At 41.4% G+C, this 22,954-nt stretch overlaps 1 protein-coding gene across 4 annotated transcripts; it reads right to left on the bottom strand.

Annotated features, from left to right (window-relative positions):
* Positions 1–399: 399 nt before the first annotated feature.
* On the bottom strand, positions 400–21,123 carry spry4 (sprouty homolog 4 (Drosophila)). Of its 4 annotated transcripts, none has more exons than XM_041194110.1 (2): positions 20,982–21,123; positions 400–5,941 (listed from the first exon to the last, which is right to left on the bottom strand). In XM_041194110.1, exon 2 carries the CDS (start codon positions 5,899–5,901, stop codon positions 4,975–4,977), a length of 927 nt encoding a protein of 308 aa, XP_041050044.1. In that variant the 5' UTR covers positions 5,902–5,941; positions 20,982–21,123; the 3' UTR covers positions 400–4,974. The 4 variants fall into 4 exon arrangements, 3 of the variants coding, with proteins under 3 accessions (XP_041050044.1, XP_041050043.1, XP_041050046.1); XM_041194109.1 differs by lacking the exon at positions 20,982–21,123 and adding an exon at positions 7,784–8,134; XM_041194112.1 differs by lacking the exon at positions 20,982–21,123 and adding an exon at positions 6,213–6,302.
* Positions 21,124–22,954: the final 1,831 nt, after the last annotated feature.

The raw sequence follows: 22,954 nt of genomic DNA, 5'->3' as shown, positions 1-22,954 counted from the left end.
TGAAATGGCCTAGCAAGCCACGTATTTTAAGGATGGACAATAAATGCTGGCCTTGCCTGCATCCCATGAATGAATGGTGAAAAAATACTGAAAAAATTTCAGTTTAGAGGATTTTGCACCTCATAGACCATAACAGCAAAGGCCTATCCCTACCCTCATCCAACATTTCATCCTGGCCAATTTCTATTTTCTAACCTCAGAGTGTAACGGGCTTTCGTTGTGTGCCTATTACCAATCAAGCCGAGCTCATGAACTCAGGAGGGTCAGGATGGAGCCTGAGGCTAATATTTCCCCTGGGCAGCACATCGGATCAACAGTGCCATTCAGAAAAGCTCAGACTAATACAAGATTATTCCAAAGTATAGGTTCTGTGGAAGAACAAAAAAAAATCCTTGCAAGACCAGAGCATTTTTTTTTATCATCAATATATTTTTTTCTGATTCATACATACATCACTTTTTCCCCTCATTTTACACAATCAAGGAAATCTCACAACAGGAGAAATTCTAAAATAAATACTATAAAATAGAACCTTCAAATAAATATTCTTACAAGAACCCTTTTCCAACAGAATCAGAAACAGAACTCTACACAGCTTTTCATGTTAACACAAAGGTGCCAAGTTAAACATGAACAGGAAATTGTAATGACTGGTACTGATAGCATGAATTTCAATGAAGTTCACAATTACTCAAGTTGTGTCTTAAAGAGTACCACACAAATGGAGATTCTGGTAGGTGCCAACTTGGTTGAAATTTCTGGAATTCAGCAGGGATATACAATAATTCTTCCCCTCTCTCTCTCTCTTGCCCTCATGCAATTGGATTATTTTGGTGGTACAGTAAAGGTTTAGGAAAAGAATCCTCACAAATATTGATCACGATATTACAGAAGAAAATTAGGTCAATTTTCTACTGCTTTCTTTACAACCTGCTTAAGCCATCTCTCCTTCTCTTATACTGAGGTATGGATCCATGGGCACTGGTAGCCTTCTAGTACCTCTCCCAAGTGGTCATGTTTAAGCCTAGACAGAGGGTTGAGTAGGATCTTTGATGAGGTGAGGGGCATCTTAAGGTGATCCCAACCCTGCTTCCAATCAATATCCACACATGAGCATTTCCAGCATGAGTCTTTAGCAATCAATCAGGAAAGTTGTTTTCACACTGCCTCAGTAGGGCTCCTACCATTGTCCATCAAACCCGTTTTCCTATGAACTAATCACAACTGACATGGTTGGGGAAGCCTGTGGATGGTAGTACATATATCCTTTACATATCAAGAGTCTGGCGCAGGCACACCACCCCTCTCATTTATTTGTTGATAGAAAGGTCATGATCAAATGACCCAAGTTTTGCCCTCAATGTCTAATGATGTTGGTGTGACAAAAGCATACCAAAATACATCAAGCTTCTAGCTGGTTTTACTTGGGTCAGTTTCAATCAATTCCTTCTCTTGGAGAATTTTATACATATAGAAAGTGCCTTATTCGAATCACTGTACCAAGAAAACAGCCACTACACTGCAGGACTTAGGAGCAGAAGAACTTCTCAGCCAACGGGATGGATTTAAAACAAAGTTACCAGTCTTTAGAACTACTGCATTTACACATATGGAACTTGCACAGGGTCCACAGCTGCATGTTACATTCAACAGAATGGAGCAATACTTACAAGGCTGAATTGGCCTTATATGCACATGTACAAACAGCGACACATATCAGGGAACAGCAATACCAAACTGAGCTAGGCAGATGAGAAAAATACAATTCAACACAAGTGCCTACATTCAATTTCCACTTTACATTAAACAGAAATCCAGAAACAACATGTATTTATATAGCGCCTTTAACAGAGTAAAATGGCTCAAAGCGCTTCACAGGAGCGTTGTCAAACAAAATTTGATGCAGAGCCACTTAAGGAGATATTAGGACAGATGACCAAAAGCTTGGTCAAAGAGGTAGGTTTTAAGGAGCATCTTAAAGAAGGAAAGAATAGTAGAGATGTAGAGGTTTCTAGAGGAAACTTCAGAGTTTTAGTCCTTGGCAGTTAAAGGCACAGCCATCAATGGTGGAGCAATTAAAATCAGGGATGCTTAAGAGGGTGGAATTGAAGGAGCACAGGTATCTCTGAGGGTTACAGGACTGGAAAAGATTACAGAAGTAGTGAGGGGCAAAGCCATGGAGAGATTGAAAACAAGGATGAGAATTGTGAAATCAAGACTTGGTTAAACTATGTGTAACCTACATTGCTTGTAGGCACCTGTACAAATAGCACACCAGTCTGGTTCAATTTGAGTTTGAATTATCATTGTGCATACATATTAGGGATGACTGAGACAGAAGGGGAGTGTGTATGAGGAGGATAAGATAAAGGACAAACAGATCCTTGGACCTCTCCCCCCTGTACTCGTGTCAAAGAAAACATCACACAATACACATTTATCCTTTGCGAATGGAATTACAACAGGCCGGCAGTTTTGGATAAACTGAATCAGCAACAAAGAGGCAAAACACTTGTCTGTGACTTGTCTATGGAATACCAGGCTAGTGAAACTGTCATTCCATATCCTCCATTCAGACTAGCTGCTTTGTTCTTTCAACATTCATGTTCAGCACTGCGATACTGCACTATCTCTCCTTTGAATGCGTGGTAGAACCCAGCTCTTACTAACACTGCAACTGCAGGCTGCCCTTGCTGAGTGAGAAGAGCAGTAAGTGCAGCATCACTGGAGACATATTCTATCCTCTTTTGCTGATCACTATTCTGGTTGGCCCTGAACATCCTGTTTCCATTAGTCATGCTGGACTGGAAACTGGAGTTCCGTCCCCTGTGGGCAATCACATCAGATATTGTGAATGTTGGGTTTGCTTCAGTTGCCAGCAATATTTAGAGGAGAATTGGAAGGAGGGCTGCAATGCTCACGAGTTAACCAGCTTCATTAACATTTTAAGCTGCATTTGTAGAGCTTCTCAATAAATAATTATTAAAGATATGATGGTAAGATCATTAAAAGTATGTATATGCAATTCTCTAAAAAACATCTGTACTCCAATCCCTGTGTACTACATGATCTAAGTTCCATGATCCAGTAATATTATCAGCATCAAGTCATTGTTCAGTTTAGTCCCAATTTATTTCTAGTTTTCTAAGCAGAATAAATATTGGCATGAGTTGCTAATATGATTATTTCTCAATAATTGTTCTCACTTATCGTTTTCGTTCAGTAGATGTTAAAATGGCAAGAGTTTCAAATGATAAACTAAAGTTTTTTTTAAAAAATCTCATTTTACTAACTAGTATATTTTTAAAATTTCATTCAAAAATGTTCGATTTTATTATTTAGGAACAACAGTGGCATGAAGATCTTGTGGATATTACATAAATATGGAAATGACTGAAGTGAATTCTATAGAGACAGGCTTGGGTAGAAATATTTTCCTTGTCTTTGTCATAAGCATTGCAATTGTTGCTTTTCTGCTTCTTAGTTTCCTTTTATTATAAGACATTCCAATCACCCTCCTTAGCCTGTTTACTACAAGGTCTTACACAGCTTTCCTAGTTTAACAGGTGCAAATATTGCCAATTCTTGCTACCGTGCACAGTACTCCTTTAAAGCTGCATGGTTAAACTATAGGGCTACACATACCTTTGAACATGCAACTTCAAGGGCTAAACTCATATATTGTTGGGCAATTGTAATTTTTTAAAATAATGCAAAGACATCATATCATGTGCCTTTACTCCCTCCTTATATATGTTTATAGTCAGGGTAATAATTGTAAATTATTATTACTTTTATATAGTAATAACTTTTTAATTGCATTGTTAGCGGTTACTTTTGTAGTTTATTTTAGTTTGAAAAAAGCCATTGTCATCTACTCATGCCTGCAGTTCTTGTGAAACAAAAATCTCTCACACCTAATGAAATAATCCCGTTAACCAGTGGCACTGCTGATGTGTTAAGAAACTCTCATGACACAGAGACCAAGAAATCAGGCTTCATCGGGACTAAAAAGGAAGTGTGAAGTTTTGTTGCAGGCATATGACGCACGCAAAAATATTTTTTCAAACACATAAACCATGGAGCCTTTCTAGCATTCAGGAAATAACATTCTGTTGTATAAAATCAAAAAGAGTTAACACATCAAAAGCTTAAATAGCCCATTGGGTAGAGAGTGGGAAATCTTACCTAAAGACACAAAAAAATTCTTTACTGTATTGCTTCAAGATTCTAATCTAAAGCGTCTAGTAAGATTTTATTATGACTTCATCCAGTCTGCAAACTAGTACACTGAATTTTGCAGCGAATATAATTTGGCTTATTTTGCTTTCAATGCTATTTTCTCAGACTCCTTTGGCACAAGATGGAGCAAGATTTTAGATCTCACCTAATGGGTAATGCACGTGATCTAAGAAGTTTAGAGGAATATTTGCTATCGATCATATTGCAAAAAAAAAGACCTGATGTGTGCAGTTACTGCCACGAGGTTTCCGTAACCCTAGAACATATAGAAATGCATCTCATCAAATTCTGTGTGGCATGTCAAAAAAAAGCAGAGCAGACTGTAAGAAATGTTGGCATTAGCAATCGGCCTGAAGTCCACCAGGATGATCTCAGCCAACATATTACATGGTGAGAATTCAAGGTGGTTACTTAACCTGTTTAGGATTTATATTTCTGCCCATTTCACTCCTCAAAAAAAAAACGTTCAGTTTTTGAATGGAACACCCTCCAAATATCAACAATAAAAGGTATGAATTTCTAAACAACTTTGCAAAACCCCCATGCTTAACTGCTTCTTAAAAGTTTCCTCTAATTATGTATTATGTCCATTTCAGAAAGATGGGTAGGATTTACCCACTCACTACTGAACAGACCATGTCATTTTTTGAAAGCAGGGACTTGCAAAGGGCTGAACTAGAAAAGTACGGGTGTGAATTATAGTTCCATTAACCACATCACACACTCCCCACATCAGGACGGCTTCTCCCCACTGCAGGATGACACCTCTGGAACCTTGCAGTACACACTGTTGGAATTCTTGCAGCGGCATCCTGGACGGCTTACAGTATCGTAAAACTTCTGGGAGAGTTTGACACATCCAGTAGCAGGCAAGTAGCAGAGCAAACAAGGCAGAAACACAGACATGGCACCCATGCAACACCAGCGGGCACAACAGTTAGATTGGGAACAGGAGCAAGGGTGATCGGCACAGGATCTTTCATCATCGTCATTGGTGCAATGGTAGAAAATCCCTGTTACCAGACACATGCAGGTGGCATAGTTGACAACTTTCTGGGGGGAGCACAGGCACCTCTGACTGCAGACCCAGCAGAAGGGCAGAGTTCTGGGTGAGGTGCACTGGCTGCACTTACACTTCCCGCAGCCCTCGCACAGCAACATATGCTTGCCAGTCTCCTGGCCGTGGGTGGAGGTCTCTTTAAGGTCGATGGTTTCGGAGGCGGATGATTTGGGCTGCGTTCGAACGGCCCTCTGGCAGTCCTGCTGATCGGCCACCGGTGGCGGCACCGCGTGGTCCAAGAGCCTCTGGTCCGAGGAGGTGCTGCTGCTGCTGCTGATGGAGCTGGGTCTGCCCGTCAGGGAGTTCCAGGACAGGGCAGGGTGCTGGGGGAGTTCATGGTGCTCACACCCCTGGTCGCGGTGACTGAGGGCTGTCGGTTCCTGCTGGGACGCCCGGCTGTGGGGGTTGGCGTTCCTGCCGGGTTGGGCGGCAATAGGGTTTTCCACATAATCGTTTTCCAGCCGGTTGGGCTTCATTTGGTCCATGGGGAGGATGGTGGTGTGCTGCAATCTGCCGTAGGGTAGCCGGCCGTCCAGAAAGGGTTGGAAGACGGAAGCGGGACTTCCAGCATTCCGGCCGAGTGAGACCCGGCGCTCCATTGGACTCAATCCCCTCGATCCTCAATCAGATTTCCAGCGCCTGGCACAAAGAAAATCAGATATTTATATACATGTATATAAAACAAAACACACACACACACACACACACACAGGTGCTGCAACATTGAAACAAAACATTACTCAACATCATTCTGTAAAAACCCTGTGTGCACCTGACCAGGGCAAGGGTTCAAGTTGCTGTAATTCTCACAGCGGAATCCGCAGGTTTGGGGGCTGGAAGCGATCCCGACATTCGGGACAGGGTCACAGTTTTATAATGTTCCTTTTCTCACGCTTGAAGATTTATTTACCAACTCGGCCGGGTTCTCATCTATTTGTTGCCGAGGTCACATGTCCTTCAAGGTGGAAACCTCCATCGCGTCAATCAAACCAAAGTCGCCAGTCCTGGATATTAATCCACAGAATCCACGCTGCAGTTTCTTTAGCCGCCGTTTCCCCCCACCCCCCACCCCCCCACCCCTCGCTGACCGACCAAGTTGTGACAAAAGGAAACGAAACCAGGGCTGAGAAAGCGAGAACTTTGTGCCACTAACTCAAGGCCCTTAAGGGAGGTTGAATGTTTTCTTTTTTGTTTAAAAAAAAGAGAAATAATCCTCCCCCTCCCCCAAACTCAACGATTTTTTTCGTTCCACTTCAGTTGTATCGATCTGACATCTCAGCCCGGGGTTCTGTCCTGTATTTTCATTTTTCCTTCACTCTTGCCCTTTCATTCGCACTGAAGGTGCTGACTGTCATTCATGAACCCGAGTTGCTGCAGTAACCCAGGGAAGAGGGGAAAGCTGTTGTACATTAAAAACCGTGCAATAATCTCCACCAATGTTTGCATTGCAGACAGGCGTGTGAATGCATGTACAAAGAGAAAGGTTGGAAATTACCAGCAAGCCAGACTGATGGACGGAGAGACAGGTAAAAAATAATTTTCAAGCCACGATCAAAACGCCCCAGTTTAAACAGGTCTCCTGCACAGGAAGAGATTATATTTCCTCCTGAATTATTCAGACAATATTCCATGAATTAAAGTGCCTCTTTTCTCCATGACTAACATATAAAGAGCAGATATGTATCCATCTATTTACTGTCAAAAAATACAACGGGCTATGTTTTAAATGGGACAATATTATGTGTTCTAAATAATACATTGAACAGGCACACCATGAGATGGAAGGATGAATCACTGTTGTAATTTTAACTATGAAGACGGGAGTCTGCATCTCGGGCGCAGTCAATAATGGAATTTCATTCATAAAATTGCCGATTAATGAATGGACCCATTTGGCAGCACTCCGGGTGGCCAGAATGTGTTTTGAATAATCGATTCAAGCCATTGAAAGATACAATGAAGCATATTATCATAATAACCCTCATTTGTAATTGCGGGAGCCGGGTTTACACAATAAATTCAGCCTCCACTATTTAAAACATTAACTCTGAAATGTCTTTTAAAACCCGCTATAGTTTGAGAACCGGATTCCCTGTTTTCCATTTTACTTTAATACGAACAAGACACCGAAAAACATATTATCACGATTAACAGCCCCGAGTACGTGTTTAGACTGCGGGTTATTTCGCCCTGTCGAAATGTTTAACATAGATTTAAATACGTTTAAAGAGAATTCGGTGCTTTTGTAAATTCAGACAGCCGCTTTCTGCGAGCAAGATTTAAGCTGACAGCTTGAAATCTATTCAAAAGTATTAATTTAGCAAATTAATTTTAAGATAAATAATTCTGATGCTATCCGTGCGCGATTGAAGATGCGCTCCTTAGTTTAATTTACAGGAGGAAAGAGGATCAGAATCGCATAATTGCAATATTTAACTAATAAATCAACATGTGCATCTGTGATAAATAAAACATACTTACTTTAAACGTCCCCAGAATGATAACTAGCCTCGCTAACACCCAGGTGCAATGGGGGATGCTCTGCTTTGTAGATGCAGTGTTGCTTGGCGTGAGGGCGCACAGTGGCGGATTCTGCGTAATTTTGTGAATGAAAACGGCTGGCAGTGGATGGGAGGGTAGTAATTTCCTTAATTTTGTTTTAAATCAATACCGAATAAACAAAGAATGCATCAGTAAACTTAGTAACTCCCCATATCGCACCAGTAACCGTCAGGGGACATTGCAGATGCAATCCTTGCTTTTGCAGCTTCACATTGGAGATTGTGGATGAATCATTGATAAACTGCAGAGACTCCAGCTCAGCCCCGTCCATCAGCCCCACTGCCAGTGAAATGCAATTTTTTTTTCTCTTTTTTTTCGCCCTCATGAATGGGAAGGCACAGCTAACGCACTGCGCATGCGGCACCCTCGCAGTGCGCCATGGGAGTTGTAGTCCGCTCACTGCTTCACCCTCCCAGTGGCAGGTGCTCGGCGAACTACAACTCCCGTCGGCCCGCGCGACCCGCCTCCGCTTCCCACGGCTTCATTTGCATGCCGGCTTGCTATAGGGCGCGGGGCAGCCGCCCAAGCGCCGATTGGCCAATTGAAGAGGAAATGCCGCATCCGGTGACGGCCGATTGGATGGGTGATGGTGGGCTTGTAAAGTCGGTGCCATGATTGGTCGGAACGGCGTTCATTGAGATATTCTCTGAGGTTGCTGTGCCTTGGAGAATGGAGACAGTGAGAGCGAACAGTGGCTGTGACTTACAGCGACACCCTTCACAGTTTTAATACACCCTTTATTGGAGGTTTAACGCAGCATTCACAATTTGTATCTGAGCACTTATTGCTGCGGTCCTAACATGTCCCCGTCAAGAGAGCGGGTCTTTGGGGATCCCTTTTAAAGCTGAGCCAATAATGTTGTCTCTCGAATTGCAATGCAGCAAAGTCAACTTGATTGAATGCGGAAACCCCAGTACTTCACAACTTGCATTGATATAGAGCATTTAACATAATAAAACGTGCCGAGGTGCTTCAAAGGAGCGCTATAAAGCAAAAGTTGACACCAAGCCACATTAGGCTAGTTGACCTAAAGTTCAAAGGGATGGGTTTTAAGGAGTGTCTTAAAGAAGGATAGAGAAGCAGAGAGAATTTCAGAGAAGCTGAAGGCATTGCGGCTCTCAGGAGTGTGATTAAAATCTGGAAAGCCCAAGGCCAGAACTAGAAGAGTGCCCATATCTCAGTTGACTGTAAAACTCAGGGCAGGAAATAAAGAGGGGGAAGACCATGGAGGGATTTGAAACCAAGGATAAAAATTTCAAAATCAAGGTGTTGCTTAACTGGGAGCCAAAGGTAGGTTGGCAAGCACAAGGGAGTTAGGCGAGTGGGACTTGGTGCAAGTAAACATGGGTGACAAAAGTTTCGAATGTCCTCAAGTTTATAGAAGATAAAACTAGGGAGGACAGCCATGAGTACTTTCGAATAGTCAGGTCTAGAGGTAACAAAGGCATGGATGTGGGTTTTAGCAGCAGATGAGCAGAAAGTGATGGGGTGATACATGTTATGGAAGTTCATCTCCGAGTCAAATAAAACAGCAAGATTGCAAACAGTCTGATTCAGCTTCAGAGAGTTGCTAGGGAGATGGACAGGGTCAGTGGCTAGGGAGCCAGAGTTTGAAGCAGTTACAAACACAATGGCTTCTATCTTCCTGGTAATTATGTGAAGGAAATTTCTACTCACCTGGTACAAGCAGTCTGATAGTTTAAAGACTGCTACTCTAATGTGCTCTATGAATACATCAGCACTGTGATTTGATTGTGCTTATTTTTAATAAATACCAGCTGGTTCAGGAGTAATGCCAAACTAACACTGTTGGATTTTATGTCTAATAATATGTAAGTATCAAGCATGAAACAAACCTGCCTAAAATGAGACTTACCTGTAGCAACAAACATATATGTGGTCTACAACACTACTCAACTGCTAACAAACAGATTTGTTTGTGCTAAGCATCCCACAAACTCTGACCATGTGCATCAAAACAGTTTTGCAATAGTTTAACATTGGGTGCATTGATTTTTCTAAATGAAGGACATGAGCACTGGGTATTTGTACATTTTTCCACTTTGGGAAAATAATGTCATTATCAAGCTTCATCTAAAATGTAACAAACATAATTTCAAAAGAGCACCCTGCTGTCAGGCCCAGCACTAAGGCTTGGTTGGCCTGAGAGCAAGCCTTACTTTCCCTGTTGCACTCAGCTCCATTCCTGGGATTCTGTAATGAATACATTACAGCAGAACATTTTCACCTCCAGATATCAACTAAAAAACAAAACCAGTAGGGTACATTTTACAAAGAATTATCAACTTAACTAATTACTGCGCAAAACAAAATGAACACTGATTACCAATTTTCCAAATGACAATTAAGTTTAGCAAAACAACAAAATCTGAAACTGATACAAAATTTGTTGCTTCCCTCTCCATCACACTCCTTGGCACTTTGTACTATATGTCCACATTCTACTAAAGTTCAAGTTAGCCCATATTTCACAATATCATTACGTTGCCAGGGACACCTCCAGTTCTCAAAATGCTCCTATTGTGCAACTGAGAATGATCACGTTTCCAACATTAGCCATCCTTATGATCTTTGAGTAAATTTGCCTATACTTACTGACTTAGGAAGAGTGCCTTGCTCTGTGCATGGTTTCACTGAGCTGAACCTTTCTCTTTGTTTTTGTTCTGAGAAAGGAAAGTCTATGTACCACTCTCCCCCATTTGGCTGGTCTCTGTAAGTCAGCTCAGCTGCATGGTGTAGTTCAGAGATTTGATTACACAAGGGTACAGCTACCCAGACCAGCTCTTAAGAGCAGATTTGTAGATACCTAGATAAAAACAAAAAAACTGCGGATGCTGGAAATCCAAAACAAAAAGATGCAACACCTGCCCCTTCACTTCCTCTCTCCTCACCATCCAAGGACCCAAACACTCCTTTCGAGTGAAGCAGCATTTCACTTGCATTTCCCCCAACTTAGTCTATTGCATTCGTTGCTCCCAATGTGGTCTCCTCTACATTGGAGAGACCAAACGTAAACTGGGCGACCGCTTTGCAGAACGCCTGCGGTCTGTCTGCAAGAATGACCCAAACCTCCCTGTCGCTTGCCATTTTAACACTCCACCCTGCTCTCTTGCCCACATGTCTGTCCTTGGCCTGCTGCATTGTTCCAGTGAAGCCCAACGTAAACTGGAGGAACAACACCTCATCTTCCAACTAGGGACTTTACAGCCTTCCGGACTGAATATTGAATTCAACAACTTTAGGTCGTGAGCTCCCTCCCCCATCCCCACCCCCTTTCTGTTTCCCCCTTCCTTTTTTTTCCAATAAATTATAAAGATTTTCCTTTTCCCACCTATTTCCATTATATATAAAAAAAACCCCACTAGAGCTATACCTTGAGTGCCCTACCATCCATTCTTAATTAGCACATTCGTTTAGATAATATCACCAACTTTAACTTTAACACCTATGTGTTCTATTGTACTACTGTCGTTGACATCTTTTGATGATCTGCTTCTATCACTGCTTGTTTGTCCCTACAACCACACCCCCCCCACCTCTCTCTCTCTCTATCTCTCCGCCCCCCACACACACACCTTAAACCAGCTTATATTTCAACTCTTTCTTGGACTCGAACTCAAGTTCTGTCGAAGGGTCATGAGGACGCGAAACGTCAACTCTTTTCTTCTCCGCCGATGCTGCCAGACCTGCTGAGTTTTTCCAGGTAATTCTGTTTTTGTTTTGTAGATACCTAGTTTTGTGGTGCCATTGGTTCCCTGCAGGTTGAATCATTTATACATAGCAGTATAGCCAATGTCAGCCATCAGCCACATATTAAAGTGAAAATGCCTATAGGATCTAGGCAGAGGAAGGAGATTCTTATCCCACCAGCACCGGCTTGATTTAAATCCAGGTCCCAGAGGTGAAAGGGCTTTGTTCTTAAGCCACACCATTACCCACAATCTTTTTCAATTAAGAGTTATGCAGACGTTCAACTATCAATCAGTGGTTCCACTCAATTGGAGCACAGACATGGATTGTGATACTAGAACACAGAATATGCACAACATGAGTGATAAGCAGAGAAACCCACCAATAAATTTACTGAAGTGTAACACAATGAAGCACACTCCAACAGAGGCAAGAACAATAGATGGCAGAAAGTGTGTTGCATGGGCATAGCACAATTCAAGGAGTTCAAAGGACATCAAAAATAACAAGTAAAGTTTAGTAAATCAACCGAACCACAAGATGTGTATGATTATGCTCATAGATTTTGCATAGGTTGAATGGAGAGTTGAGAGCTGACAGAGCCTTTCTGAGCCTGTCTTTTATTGCACTAAGGCAGAATGCACATACAACTGGTCAGATCTAATAATTGACAATGAAGGCTAATAAGGCAAATTACTGGAGAGTTATAAAGTTTCATGTTTTTACAGTTTGTTTTTTTATACAGTAACCTGTATAATTACAGTCACATCTCATCTTAGCAAGCTACAGTCAACCAGTTTAACACAAATGCACCAATTTAAAATACTCCAACATGCATTCAGTTAAAATATTCAAAATGGATTGCTTTTCTTTACTGTATATTTTCAAGTCTGGATTTCACTGGCAGCTTAAACTACATATTATGATTTATAGTTTACATTATAAGCAATATACATAGCGCTGCACAAGTTTCAGGAGGCAATAATTTCTTCCTGAGGCACCTTAGAAACTCACAGAATGAAACCATTAAAGTTCCAAAGTTTATCCTTCAGCATCCTCTCAGGTCCCTGAGGTAGTGTAAAATTCCTGTGAGATTTACAAGTCTTGCTATAATGTACTACAATATTGGGCTCAAAATAAAGGAAGATTCAATAGTTGCTTACTAGCATCAACAGACATGTAAAAACAGGACATCCTTCATATTCGATTTGTTTTTAATAATAGAATCACACAATAAGTGCAAGTACTAATCTATCCCTGCAGCCGGTACTTCACATGAAAGCAATTTACACTTACGTGCCCCCTTAATCCACACACACTTTCCTCTCTACAGACCAGCTCAAGTGACAGATGCCACCGGGAGCCTATGCTTCTGCCTCTACCACGCAGCGGCAGGGACATAGAATGAGGATGCAGGTGGGCGGGAACGTGCAGATTGAGCTCACACAGCCCACCCACATCAAACAATGCCAGTCCCTTGCTATGCAGCAGGGGTGCTGTGCTGCTTGGCATCAATTGAATGTGTATTTTTAATTAAAAATATATTTGAAGTGGCAGATTGTTTACGGTGGAACTGCAATATGAATGTTTCTACCTGCAATGGTTGAGTTTCAGGCACATTTATCTTTAAAGGTTCCGTTTAAATCACATACGAAGTTTACTGTAAAAAATTTGTTTGCCACTTCAGGTTCTAACTCGAACCCAACCTGACCTACTTAGGCAACGTTAGGAGTGAATCTTTTGGTCTCACAAGACCAGTAAGAAAATTATTAGTTATCATAATTTAGGAAATTCGGTAATGGCGGCGAAGGTTCCATCACTGATCTATATTTAATTAAGTAACACTTTAAATCAGTATATATTCATGGGATTAGATGAAGAGGAATGAGATATGGCTTGGGTGGAGCATAAACAACAGCATGGATCTGTAGGGCCTAATGATCTGTCTTTGTGCTGTAAATACTTCTTAATATTTTGTAAAGCTAGGGTTGTTCACCTTAGAGCAGAGAAGGTAAAGGAAAGATTTGATGGGGCCTTCAAACCCATGAAGCATTTTGACAGCGTGAATAAGGGAAACTGTTTCCAGTGACATAACGGTCACTAGCCAGCAGACAGAGATTTAACATGATTGGCAAAAGAATCGGCAACATGAGAAAACATTATTTTACACACTGAGTTGTTGTGATCTGGAATGCGCTGCCTGAAAGAGTGGTGGAAGCAGATTCAATAGTAACTTCCAAAAAAGAATGGATAAATATGTGAAGGAAAAAATTGTACAGGGCTATGGGGGAATAGCAGGGGAGCGAGATTAATTGGATAGCTCTACCAAAGTGCTAGCATGGGCATACAGGCTAAATGGCCTCTTTCTGTGTTGTATCAGTCTATAAATCTAAACCAAGTGGCATCAGATGTGAATTTACACTGTCCAAAATCATTCATTGTTTATCATCAATTCAGTTTCACCCTCTTAAAGATGTAAATTTAAGTTTCCTTCTACAAACACGGTTTATTTTGCCTTGAAAGCCCTATTAGGAATAGTAATTTTACAGTCCTTGTATGAAACAAAATGTCCAATTCTCATGGTCAGAATAAACAAAGATCTGAAAATATCAAATTCACTCACTGGCCATTTCAACCATGCATAATCTGGAAAATGTTACAACTCCACTCATTGGGTTAAATCTAAGCTCCTAAGAAGTACATGGTATTGATCAGGGTTGCAACTGATGCCATAAAAACAGGTCATTTGAAAACAGTTGTGCAAAGTCTATTTAATCTTTTGTTGAGCAATTCCAATCAAACAACAGAAACTATCTTACACTAAAATGCACTGTTGTTTCCTGGAGATTATTTTTAGCTTGCTACGCATTAATATAAGTGCAAATGAGGTCAAGTAGGGCAACATCATGGTTGGATTAAAATTCTATAACAATCAGAAAATCAAGTGCACATACTGCACCTTTTCTTCATTTGAATGTACACACTTCATTTACCCAGGTAATTCTAACCAAATAAAACTATTCTTATGTATTTAATTGTATAAATCTGCATTTATAGCATGTTATCATGCCTCTCAGAAATGACATTGAGCCCTAAAATAGTCATAATATTGATATGCAGTGGCTGTTGTTACCCAGCAAATACAGTGATCATTTTGCATTCAACACAATTTGGCGGACAGTAATTCAACTCCTGACTCCCCAAAGCCTGTCCACCATCTACAAGGCGCAAGTCAGGAGTGCGATGGAATACCCCCCACTTGTCTGGATGAATACAGCTCCAGCAACACTCAAGAAGCTCAACACCATCCAAGTCAAAGCAGCCTGCTTGAATGGCACCCCATCCAACACAATAAACATTCACTCCCTCCACCAGCAACACACAGTGGCAGCAGTCTGTACCAAGTACAAGATGCACTACAAGGCTCCTTCGACAGCACCTTCCAAACCCGTGACCTCTACCACCTAGAAAAACAAGAGCAACAGATGCACTGTCACCTGCAAGTTCCCCTCCAAGTCACACACCTTCCTGACTTGGAAATATATCCCTGTTCCTTCACTGTCGCTGGGTCAAAACCCTGGAACACCCTTCCTGACAGTACTGTGGGTGTTCTTACAACACATGGACTACAGTTCAAGAAAGCTGCATCACTTTCCCAAAGGCAATTAGGGGTGGGCAACAAAAAAAAAGTTCAGAAACAATAATGAGACAAATAACCAGTCAATCTGGTTTTTTTTTTAGTAGCGATGGCTGAGAGAAAAATGCTGGCTAAGACTCATAGCCCCTCTTTGAATAATGCCATGTGATATTTAACATCCATTTAGTGCATCAGACAGTTTAACATGTCCTAGAAAGGCAGCACCTCTGACAGTGCACCACTCAGTCAGTATTGCACTGGACATTGTTGATCCCAGTCTGAGATGCCAGTAACCTTAACAACCCCAAATTAGAGAGGTTTGCTCGCCGGTGACCCTTGGGGAAAATATTTTAGATATTGGGCGCAGCCAAAATTAGGCTTGGTTGCGATGCCAACCACAGTCAAATAGCCAACCAACAATATGCAGCTAGTGAGATTCGAGTTCGCATTAGTGTTTTGCTCTTGGGGACAGGAGTGATTACCCACAAATAATCAGTATTTGGGTGCAGTGTTGAGGGTGCTTGTTACTTTTGGAATCACATCACAGTAAGGAGCCGATGCCTTCAGGCAATAGAGGAAGGAAGGAAATTGGAAGAGAAAATTGGTGAGAAAAAAATTGTTAACCTGTCAGCCGACTGCCACAGTAGAGGTTTTGTGTATAAAGCACATTTGGGAAGCATTAGCTTTTGCCTAGATGTCACTGTGACACTGTGATCTTTGAAGTTTAGGATCTATAATTAAGAAAACAGAATAGAACAAACATCTTGAGTGTAGGAGTTTAATTTTTTGCCTAAGATGCAACTTTGTGCAATTATAAACACATACGTCTATTTTCTTTAAATAGTGAAACTTACTGCAATGTACTTATATTAATGGTAAATGGGAATGATGAGCTAATTTATTTCCTATAGCCAGAATATCGTGTGCAGCAAATGAATGCATCAGTGTTTATTAAAGAAGTCTTCCGTCCTCCCTCTTCACTATTATCAAGCTACCTGCCATAACACACACAGCCTGACTCAATCACACCAATAGTGATTGCAGGAATCATATTGAGGCCATTCAGCCTACTGTGCCTGTGTCTGCTCTTTGTTTCCATTGCTAGCACAGAACCGTGGTAAATTAAATTAAATGCTACTCTTTATTCATTATGAATCTTAAATAACAAATGACTGGGTGCTGCAGCAGCTATTTGCAAACAGTCCTAAGCTGGGACCTAAGCTCAGCTAAGGTTCAGACTGATGAACAGAAGTTCTCTTCTCTGCTGACTGTGAGGATGCAAAATGTAACAGTTTGGGCTAGCCTTGATTCAGTTCCAAACAGACACATGGCCTGAGTACAAAAGTGTCCACAGTCTAACACAAAAGATGTGGCAATCTCAAAAGAAGCCACAAAGATTTGAGCAAGGATGCATTACTAAGGGGTGTGTGACTGAGGCCGAGATTGAGGAAAGGGAGCATTTTTGTATAGACTAGAGAGAGATTTATTCAACATCTGTCCACAATATAATCTGAACTGACAGTAATTGATGGTAACCCAGTGTGCCGAGAGTGGAAAAGTACTCAATTTCACAGTATCTTCAAAAGTCCAAAGATGACATTGAAATAAAGTTTGAGGGACTTCAGAGAACTGTTCAAACTAATACTAAATTGTATTAACCAGAAGACAAGAAACTTTCAAATCAATTCTATCTTTAATAAATGAGCTGTTGAAACTGGTGAAACTATTACAGAAATGATGATATACAGATACAGTTCAGATCAGCAGGCAGTTAACACCACTAGAAATGAGAATACAACAATTTATATGCCAAATGAATTAATTAATTGCATTTTATTGCTTGCACACAACTCTCAAAATCAGGAACATAGCTAAACTCATGAAAAAAAGGAAAAATAGAACTCTTTACCCACACTTAAAAGACACACATGGCAACCTACAGTATTTTTTAAAGTTTCTTGAAGTTCCACTGAGCAGATACAAGAATGCTGAGGCAAGGAGCCTGGCCAGACCTATTTTACAACAATTGCTTATCGCTAAAACAGATTATCTGGTCATTTATCCCATTGATGCTTATGGGACCCTGCTCTGTACAAATTGGGTGTCATGTTTCACTACATAACAACAGTGACGGCACTTCAGAAGTACTTCACAGGCTGTGAATGCTTTGTGACGCCCTGAGATTGTGAAAGGTGTTGCATAAATCCAAACTCCCTTGCCTCCTCGCTGTTTGAAATAGGAAGAGCTTTGACAGCAGCTGCTCTGATGGAACACAGAGCTCAACCCATCAAATGAAGGAGCTTCACATTATTTGGAAAGCACTGTGCAACTAAGGAAAGCAAAGAGGGAAAGACACCCCTGAGAGTCCCAAGCTAAGTAATTGTTATAACATTCAAAATCAATTGTAGTATGGTTCAAAGCTTTGTACAAAGTCTTATTGAAGCACAGCATGTTATTTATTTACATCTTTGTATATATTAAAAAAAAACTTCTCTGGTCTCTTCTCCTGCTATTAAATGAGTTGGAGCTTGTCAGCAACACAATGGTTGTTTGATTCTGGTGGAATGCTAGGACAGTAGAGAAATAATCCATGTTTATGAATTAAGTTTACAAACTCCAACAAAATCCCAGGGCTCAAACACCCTCAAAGTAAACAGATTATCTCAGTAGTGGAAGTGACCTCAAGGTGTTTCTTCACTTGTGTGAAAGACTGTCAAATTTATCTTAATCCACCCTGAAAGATTTGAGTATCCTGAAAAATATGGACAGAAAGGCCATGGAGTTAAAAAGAAATCCATGAAGCTCAGAATTCCACCTGCCCAGCCTTGAGAGTCCAGTTTTTAATGGGCTGGTCATCAAATTCACAAAATCTAATGCACACCAAAAATATGAAAGCAGCATTGAAGCGCCAACTTCTGAAATCCATCATATGGAGGCATTGATGAGTAAGGTTTTCACTGAAATTTCATCAGAAACACTGTGATTCTCTGAACTCAACCTAACGGTGACATGAGGAACCTTTTTTTCACACAGCGAGTGATTAGGATCTGGAATTTGCTGTTTGAGAGTGTGGTGGAGGCAGATACAATCAGGACTTTCAAGAGGAAATTGGATAAGCTCCTGAAGAGAAAAAAATGCAGGCCATGGGGAAAGGGCAGGGCAATCGGGCGAACTTAGTTGCTTTTACAGGGAGCTGGCACTGACGATAGGGGCTGAATGGCCTCCTCTTGTGCTGATGACGTTACCTGTCCTGATTTAGTTTTGGCAGAAGGGACAATTCTAATCCCGGTAGTTTTTGCGAGGTCCTTTGTAGTGAAAGATGTGAGAGAGAGCCTATTGAGTTTGTGTGTGTGTATACAACACAATGGCACAGCAGTGGAGGGTTGGGGTGGTGGGGGCTGGGAAATCAAGCACAGTCATTTTACAAGGGGTCAGAATGCACATCTGCAGCTGTCCAAGATGGCATTTGCTCAATAATGGCAAACCTGGTAGAGCCGTGGGAACATGTCTAAAAGATTTATATAAATTTTTACTTTTTAACTTTAAAGCACTGGTTTCTGTTTATTCATTAACTGGAGCATCACTACATTAACAATGCCCCATTACCAACAACTTCAGCAATAATGGCTCCTTTAATTTAGGATGATAACCAAGGATTCAAATAAACTAACCAGAGATCCTTAATGCATAAATTATAAAGTAAAAATAATGTTAAGTGTTATGAAAATGTGATCCAAATAATTATGACAGGTATATTTTGCTCAACTCTCCCCCAGAAAATCCTTTGTATTTTATAAACAGTGTTATTGTGGCCTATATGGTCAATGGCACTAGTTTGGGGAGGTTTAATGGGAAAATAAAACCATCACAGAATTGAAAATCCCCAAAACACTAATAAAAAAAAACCTGGGGATCCCATGTAATAAAAATGGTATTTGATTTATTGGATCACCATAAAACCAGTGGCCCTTATGATAAACAACAGAATCAGGAAATGCAGCAAGCAATTCCCAAAGCATCTGTAAAATAAAAACCCCGAAATCCCGTGTTACTTGAAAAAAAAGGAATGCGATTGAGAACAACTGTAAACTAGAAATCCCAGCTACGGGGCCTGATTTAGCACATACAGAACAGTCAGCCAGTCCCTTCCAGTAAATGAAAAGAACACACCACCTCAAGGCCTCCTGTCTCAACCGTGTACATCTGTGAAGTTCAGGGCACGGACTGCGGGTTGGGGGCGGGGGGGGGGGTGGGTGGAATAAAAGTGGGAGTATTTTTAAACTCAAATTCTGACAGAGTTTGGCATTAGTTTACTAAAGGAGACATGCAATAAAGCATTCCATTTTTTCACAATAGACAAACGAGGTAAGGGTATTTTTTTTTCCCCCCCGTTGTTCTGTGAACCCAAAGAATATATTGCAACTTGACCCTTAATCTCGCAACATGTTAAAAGAGGCGAGGGACAATAATCTTTGGAGATTGTTGAACAATTGCGGTGGGTAAACAATGATTAACATGCTCAGCCTCTACACTAGGAAGAATGAATAAGGCGAACAGCCTTGAGCGCATGAGAGGGAACGCCAAAAGATTTTAGTTGGACGATGCAAATTAATAAAATGGTCGGCTTCATCTATTTAACCAGATCAGAATACAGACTGTGGCATTGGGGGGCCAATATTTAGGTAGCGGTGCGGGAGAGTAAGGCTGAATGGGCTGAGTTTGTGTGTGTTGGGAGGGGAAGGCAGAATTCTTTCTTTAAGCAGTGCTGGTGCAGACGGCCCGCCTGGCAGGCGCCCTGAGCCTCACAAAAGGACAGGATGTGTTCATTTGTAAGTAAACCGCAGAACGGAAATTATTGTAATTTTCTCTAAAGTATCCTACTGTCTGCTCTCCGCCCCCCCACCACCCCCCTCTCACTCCCCTCCTCCCTCTCCTGCACACAGGCAAAAAGGAAGAGAGAGAGAAAAAGGATCAGTTTGAACGTGCAGTGAAGTTTGTCCATGAGCCAAAGTCCAAAGTTTTAAAAATAGAGAAATAAAACTTTAAGAAATGCTAAGTGGACCAGTTTTTTTTTAAAAAAAGAAAACATTATTGGCTGATTAGGAAAAAATGCAAACAGTGTCCATGAAAATGCGACAAATCGGAACTTTATGTGTGATTGAACGCTACGAACTCATTTTCTGGTTAATATGGTTTGAGTTAAGGCAGTATTTTGACATTTAAAATAACACTCCCCTTTTTTCACGCACCCCTCCAAGTTAGAGGTTCCGATTTGCTTTACAAACGCGCGTTCCTTTCTCCAGCTGAGAATAAAATTATATGTAATACCACAGACAAGCTGAGTAAATGATCGCACTGCGGCGAGTTTCAGGTGAAATCTTTGATTGTTAGCGAGGGAGAAACATTCCTTCATAATCTCCAATGCTGAGTCCAGGTTTGTCGGGGTGGGGAGGGGGAACTAGAGAGGTAACAATGCTGGCGAGACGAGTACACCAGAAAGTTGGTTTTACAAGTTAAACATGAATTAAACATGGTGGGTGGGAGGGAAATTCCTACTTTTAGTGTTAATAATAAAAAAATCTATTCTGGAATATCAAACCACTTGAGTGACACGTTTTAAAGGTGGTGGTTTGCACACATATTTTTTTAAAAATATACAGTTCAAGACAGGTTAGATTTTAACAATAAACATTGCACCCAGCGATATTAATGCTCCTCCTTCCCAGGATCCGAAGAAGGGGCATTTAGTTCAGAAGTCAAGACACTCACCGTGAAACAGAACCAGGGAGCCTGGCGGGTGGATCCTGGGAGTTTCTCCCTTATTATTTCGATTGGTCTTTGTGCGCTTTTCCAACTGATAAGAGTCTCTCCATGTATCGTTCGCTGCTGTTTATTGTTCGCGTGCTGTTCCTGTCAATCATCCTTTTGACAGCCCGGAAGGATCGGGGACTATACAAACAAGAGGGGTGGGAGGAGAGGCTACACGCCGTCCAATAACAACAAATACACCATTCTACTACTTAGCAACGATGAATTCTATCAGCCAGCTCTTATTCCCTGAATGGTTTGGTTTTGTGCCAGTTGTCATGAATTTTGTTTCAAGCCCGTTGTAAAGTTAAGTTGGGAGGCGGGGGGGTGGGGAGCCGAACTAAGAAAATTCGGAGAGGGAAGGTTTCAGCTGAAGTTTTCTTCGCTCTGATTGATTATGAAGTTTATTCTAGTGGAAAGTGGAGAATTGATTCGCGCGCCATGAGTTACTGTTCTGGTCACAGGGCAGCCTGGGTCCAAATGAATGGCGGATCAGGGACTGAATGGTTTACTCCTGTTCCTGTGCTCATTGTGAGGTTGACACTTTAGTGCGATGGTAAGGGAGTGCAGCACTGTCAGAGAGACGTTAAATGGAAGATCCAAAAGCCTGCTTGATTAATGGATGTAAAATATCCTATAGCACTGTTCAGAAAAAGTAGAGAGTTCCCATGCTTCCCTGGCCAACATTCATCCCTCTATGTAATCAAATATCCCAAGGCTCTTGGCAGGAGCATCATAAAGCAAAGTATGACACCAAGCCTCAGAAGGAGTTTGTTCAGTTGACCAAAAGCTTGGTCAAAGTGTTAGGTTTGAGGGGAGTACCTTAAAGAAGGAAATTGCATCGGATAGGTGTAGAGGGTATTCCAGAGCCTGGGACTAAACAACTGAAGATATGGCCACCAATGGTGGAGCAATTAAAATTGAGGATGCACTTGAGCAGAGAATTAGAGGAGCACAGATGTGAGTCCAGGGCTAGAGCTGGGGACCATTAAAGGAAGGCTGGCTAGATGGGCTAGTGAAAGGGAGGGATGTGGCAGAGGCAGCTGACCAGATTGTCTCAATTTTAGTGACATCATGAGCTCCTCACAATTGTTGATGGAGGGGGCAGGGTGATGGGTTTAAAAAGGGGGTCACCTTTGGTTTCCAGAGTGTTCCAGTTTGAAGATTTTACTTAGCACTGTTGTCTCAGTTGCCTGAATATAAAGCTAGCCTTAGTAATGGTGGCCATGAAACTATCATCAATTGTCGTAAAAAAAAAATCCATCTGGTTCACCAATGTCCTTTAGAGAAGGAAATCTGCCATCGTTACCTGGTCTGGTCTACTTGTGACTCCAGACCCACAGCAATTGTGATCCAAGGGATAATAGGGATGGGCAACAAATGCTGGTCTTGTTGGTGATGCCCAAATCCCATGAAAGAACAAAAAAAAAAGAAAGGAGGGAGGAGAAGGAAGAACAAAAGGAAAGGCCTGTGAAGTATGGAAGGCAGGAGAGAGCAAATGACAAAAGAGATAATGGTGTAAGGTGAAAGGAGATATTAATGGGACACAAAACAAATGAATCTGGAGGAGGTATAAATGGGGATAGCAGAGTCATCACGACAGGCTGCTGTCTGGAAAAAATGGGGTTAATAATCTGAAATTGTTAAACGTAAGTCCAGAAGGCTGTGAAGTACCTGATCCAAAGATGAGAGTGTTGTTCTTCAAGGTTACATTGAGCTTCATTTGAACAGTGTTGGAGGTTGAGGGTGGGGAAGACAAAATAAGAGTGTGGCAGAGAATTAAAATTACAGGTGACCGGAAACTTGGGGTCATGCTTATGGATTGAAAGATGTTCTGCAAAACCATAACGCAATCAGCATTTAGTATCATTGTCGTGGAGACCACATCGTGGATGGAGAATATAATATTTTAAGTTAAAAGAAGTACAGGTAAA

This window comes from Carcharodon carcharias, chromosome 8 (assembly GCF_017639515.1).
Source record: "Carcharodon carcharias isolate sCarCar2 chromosome 8, sCarCar2.pri, whole genome shotgun sequence".
Taxonomy (NCBI): Eukaryota; Metazoa; Chordata; class Chondrichthyes; order Lamniformes; family Lamnidae; genus Carcharodon; species Carcharodon carcharias.
The sequence above is the reverse complement of the archived record's forward strand: the minus strand, read 5'-3'. Positions and strand labels throughout refer to the sequence as shown.

Bases quoted from the DNA above. Each gene is read 5' to 3' on its own strand.
- spry4 (XM_041194110.1), bottom strand. From the start codon at position 5,901: ATGGAGCGCCGGGTCTCACTCGGCCGGAATGCTGGAAGTCCCGCTTCC.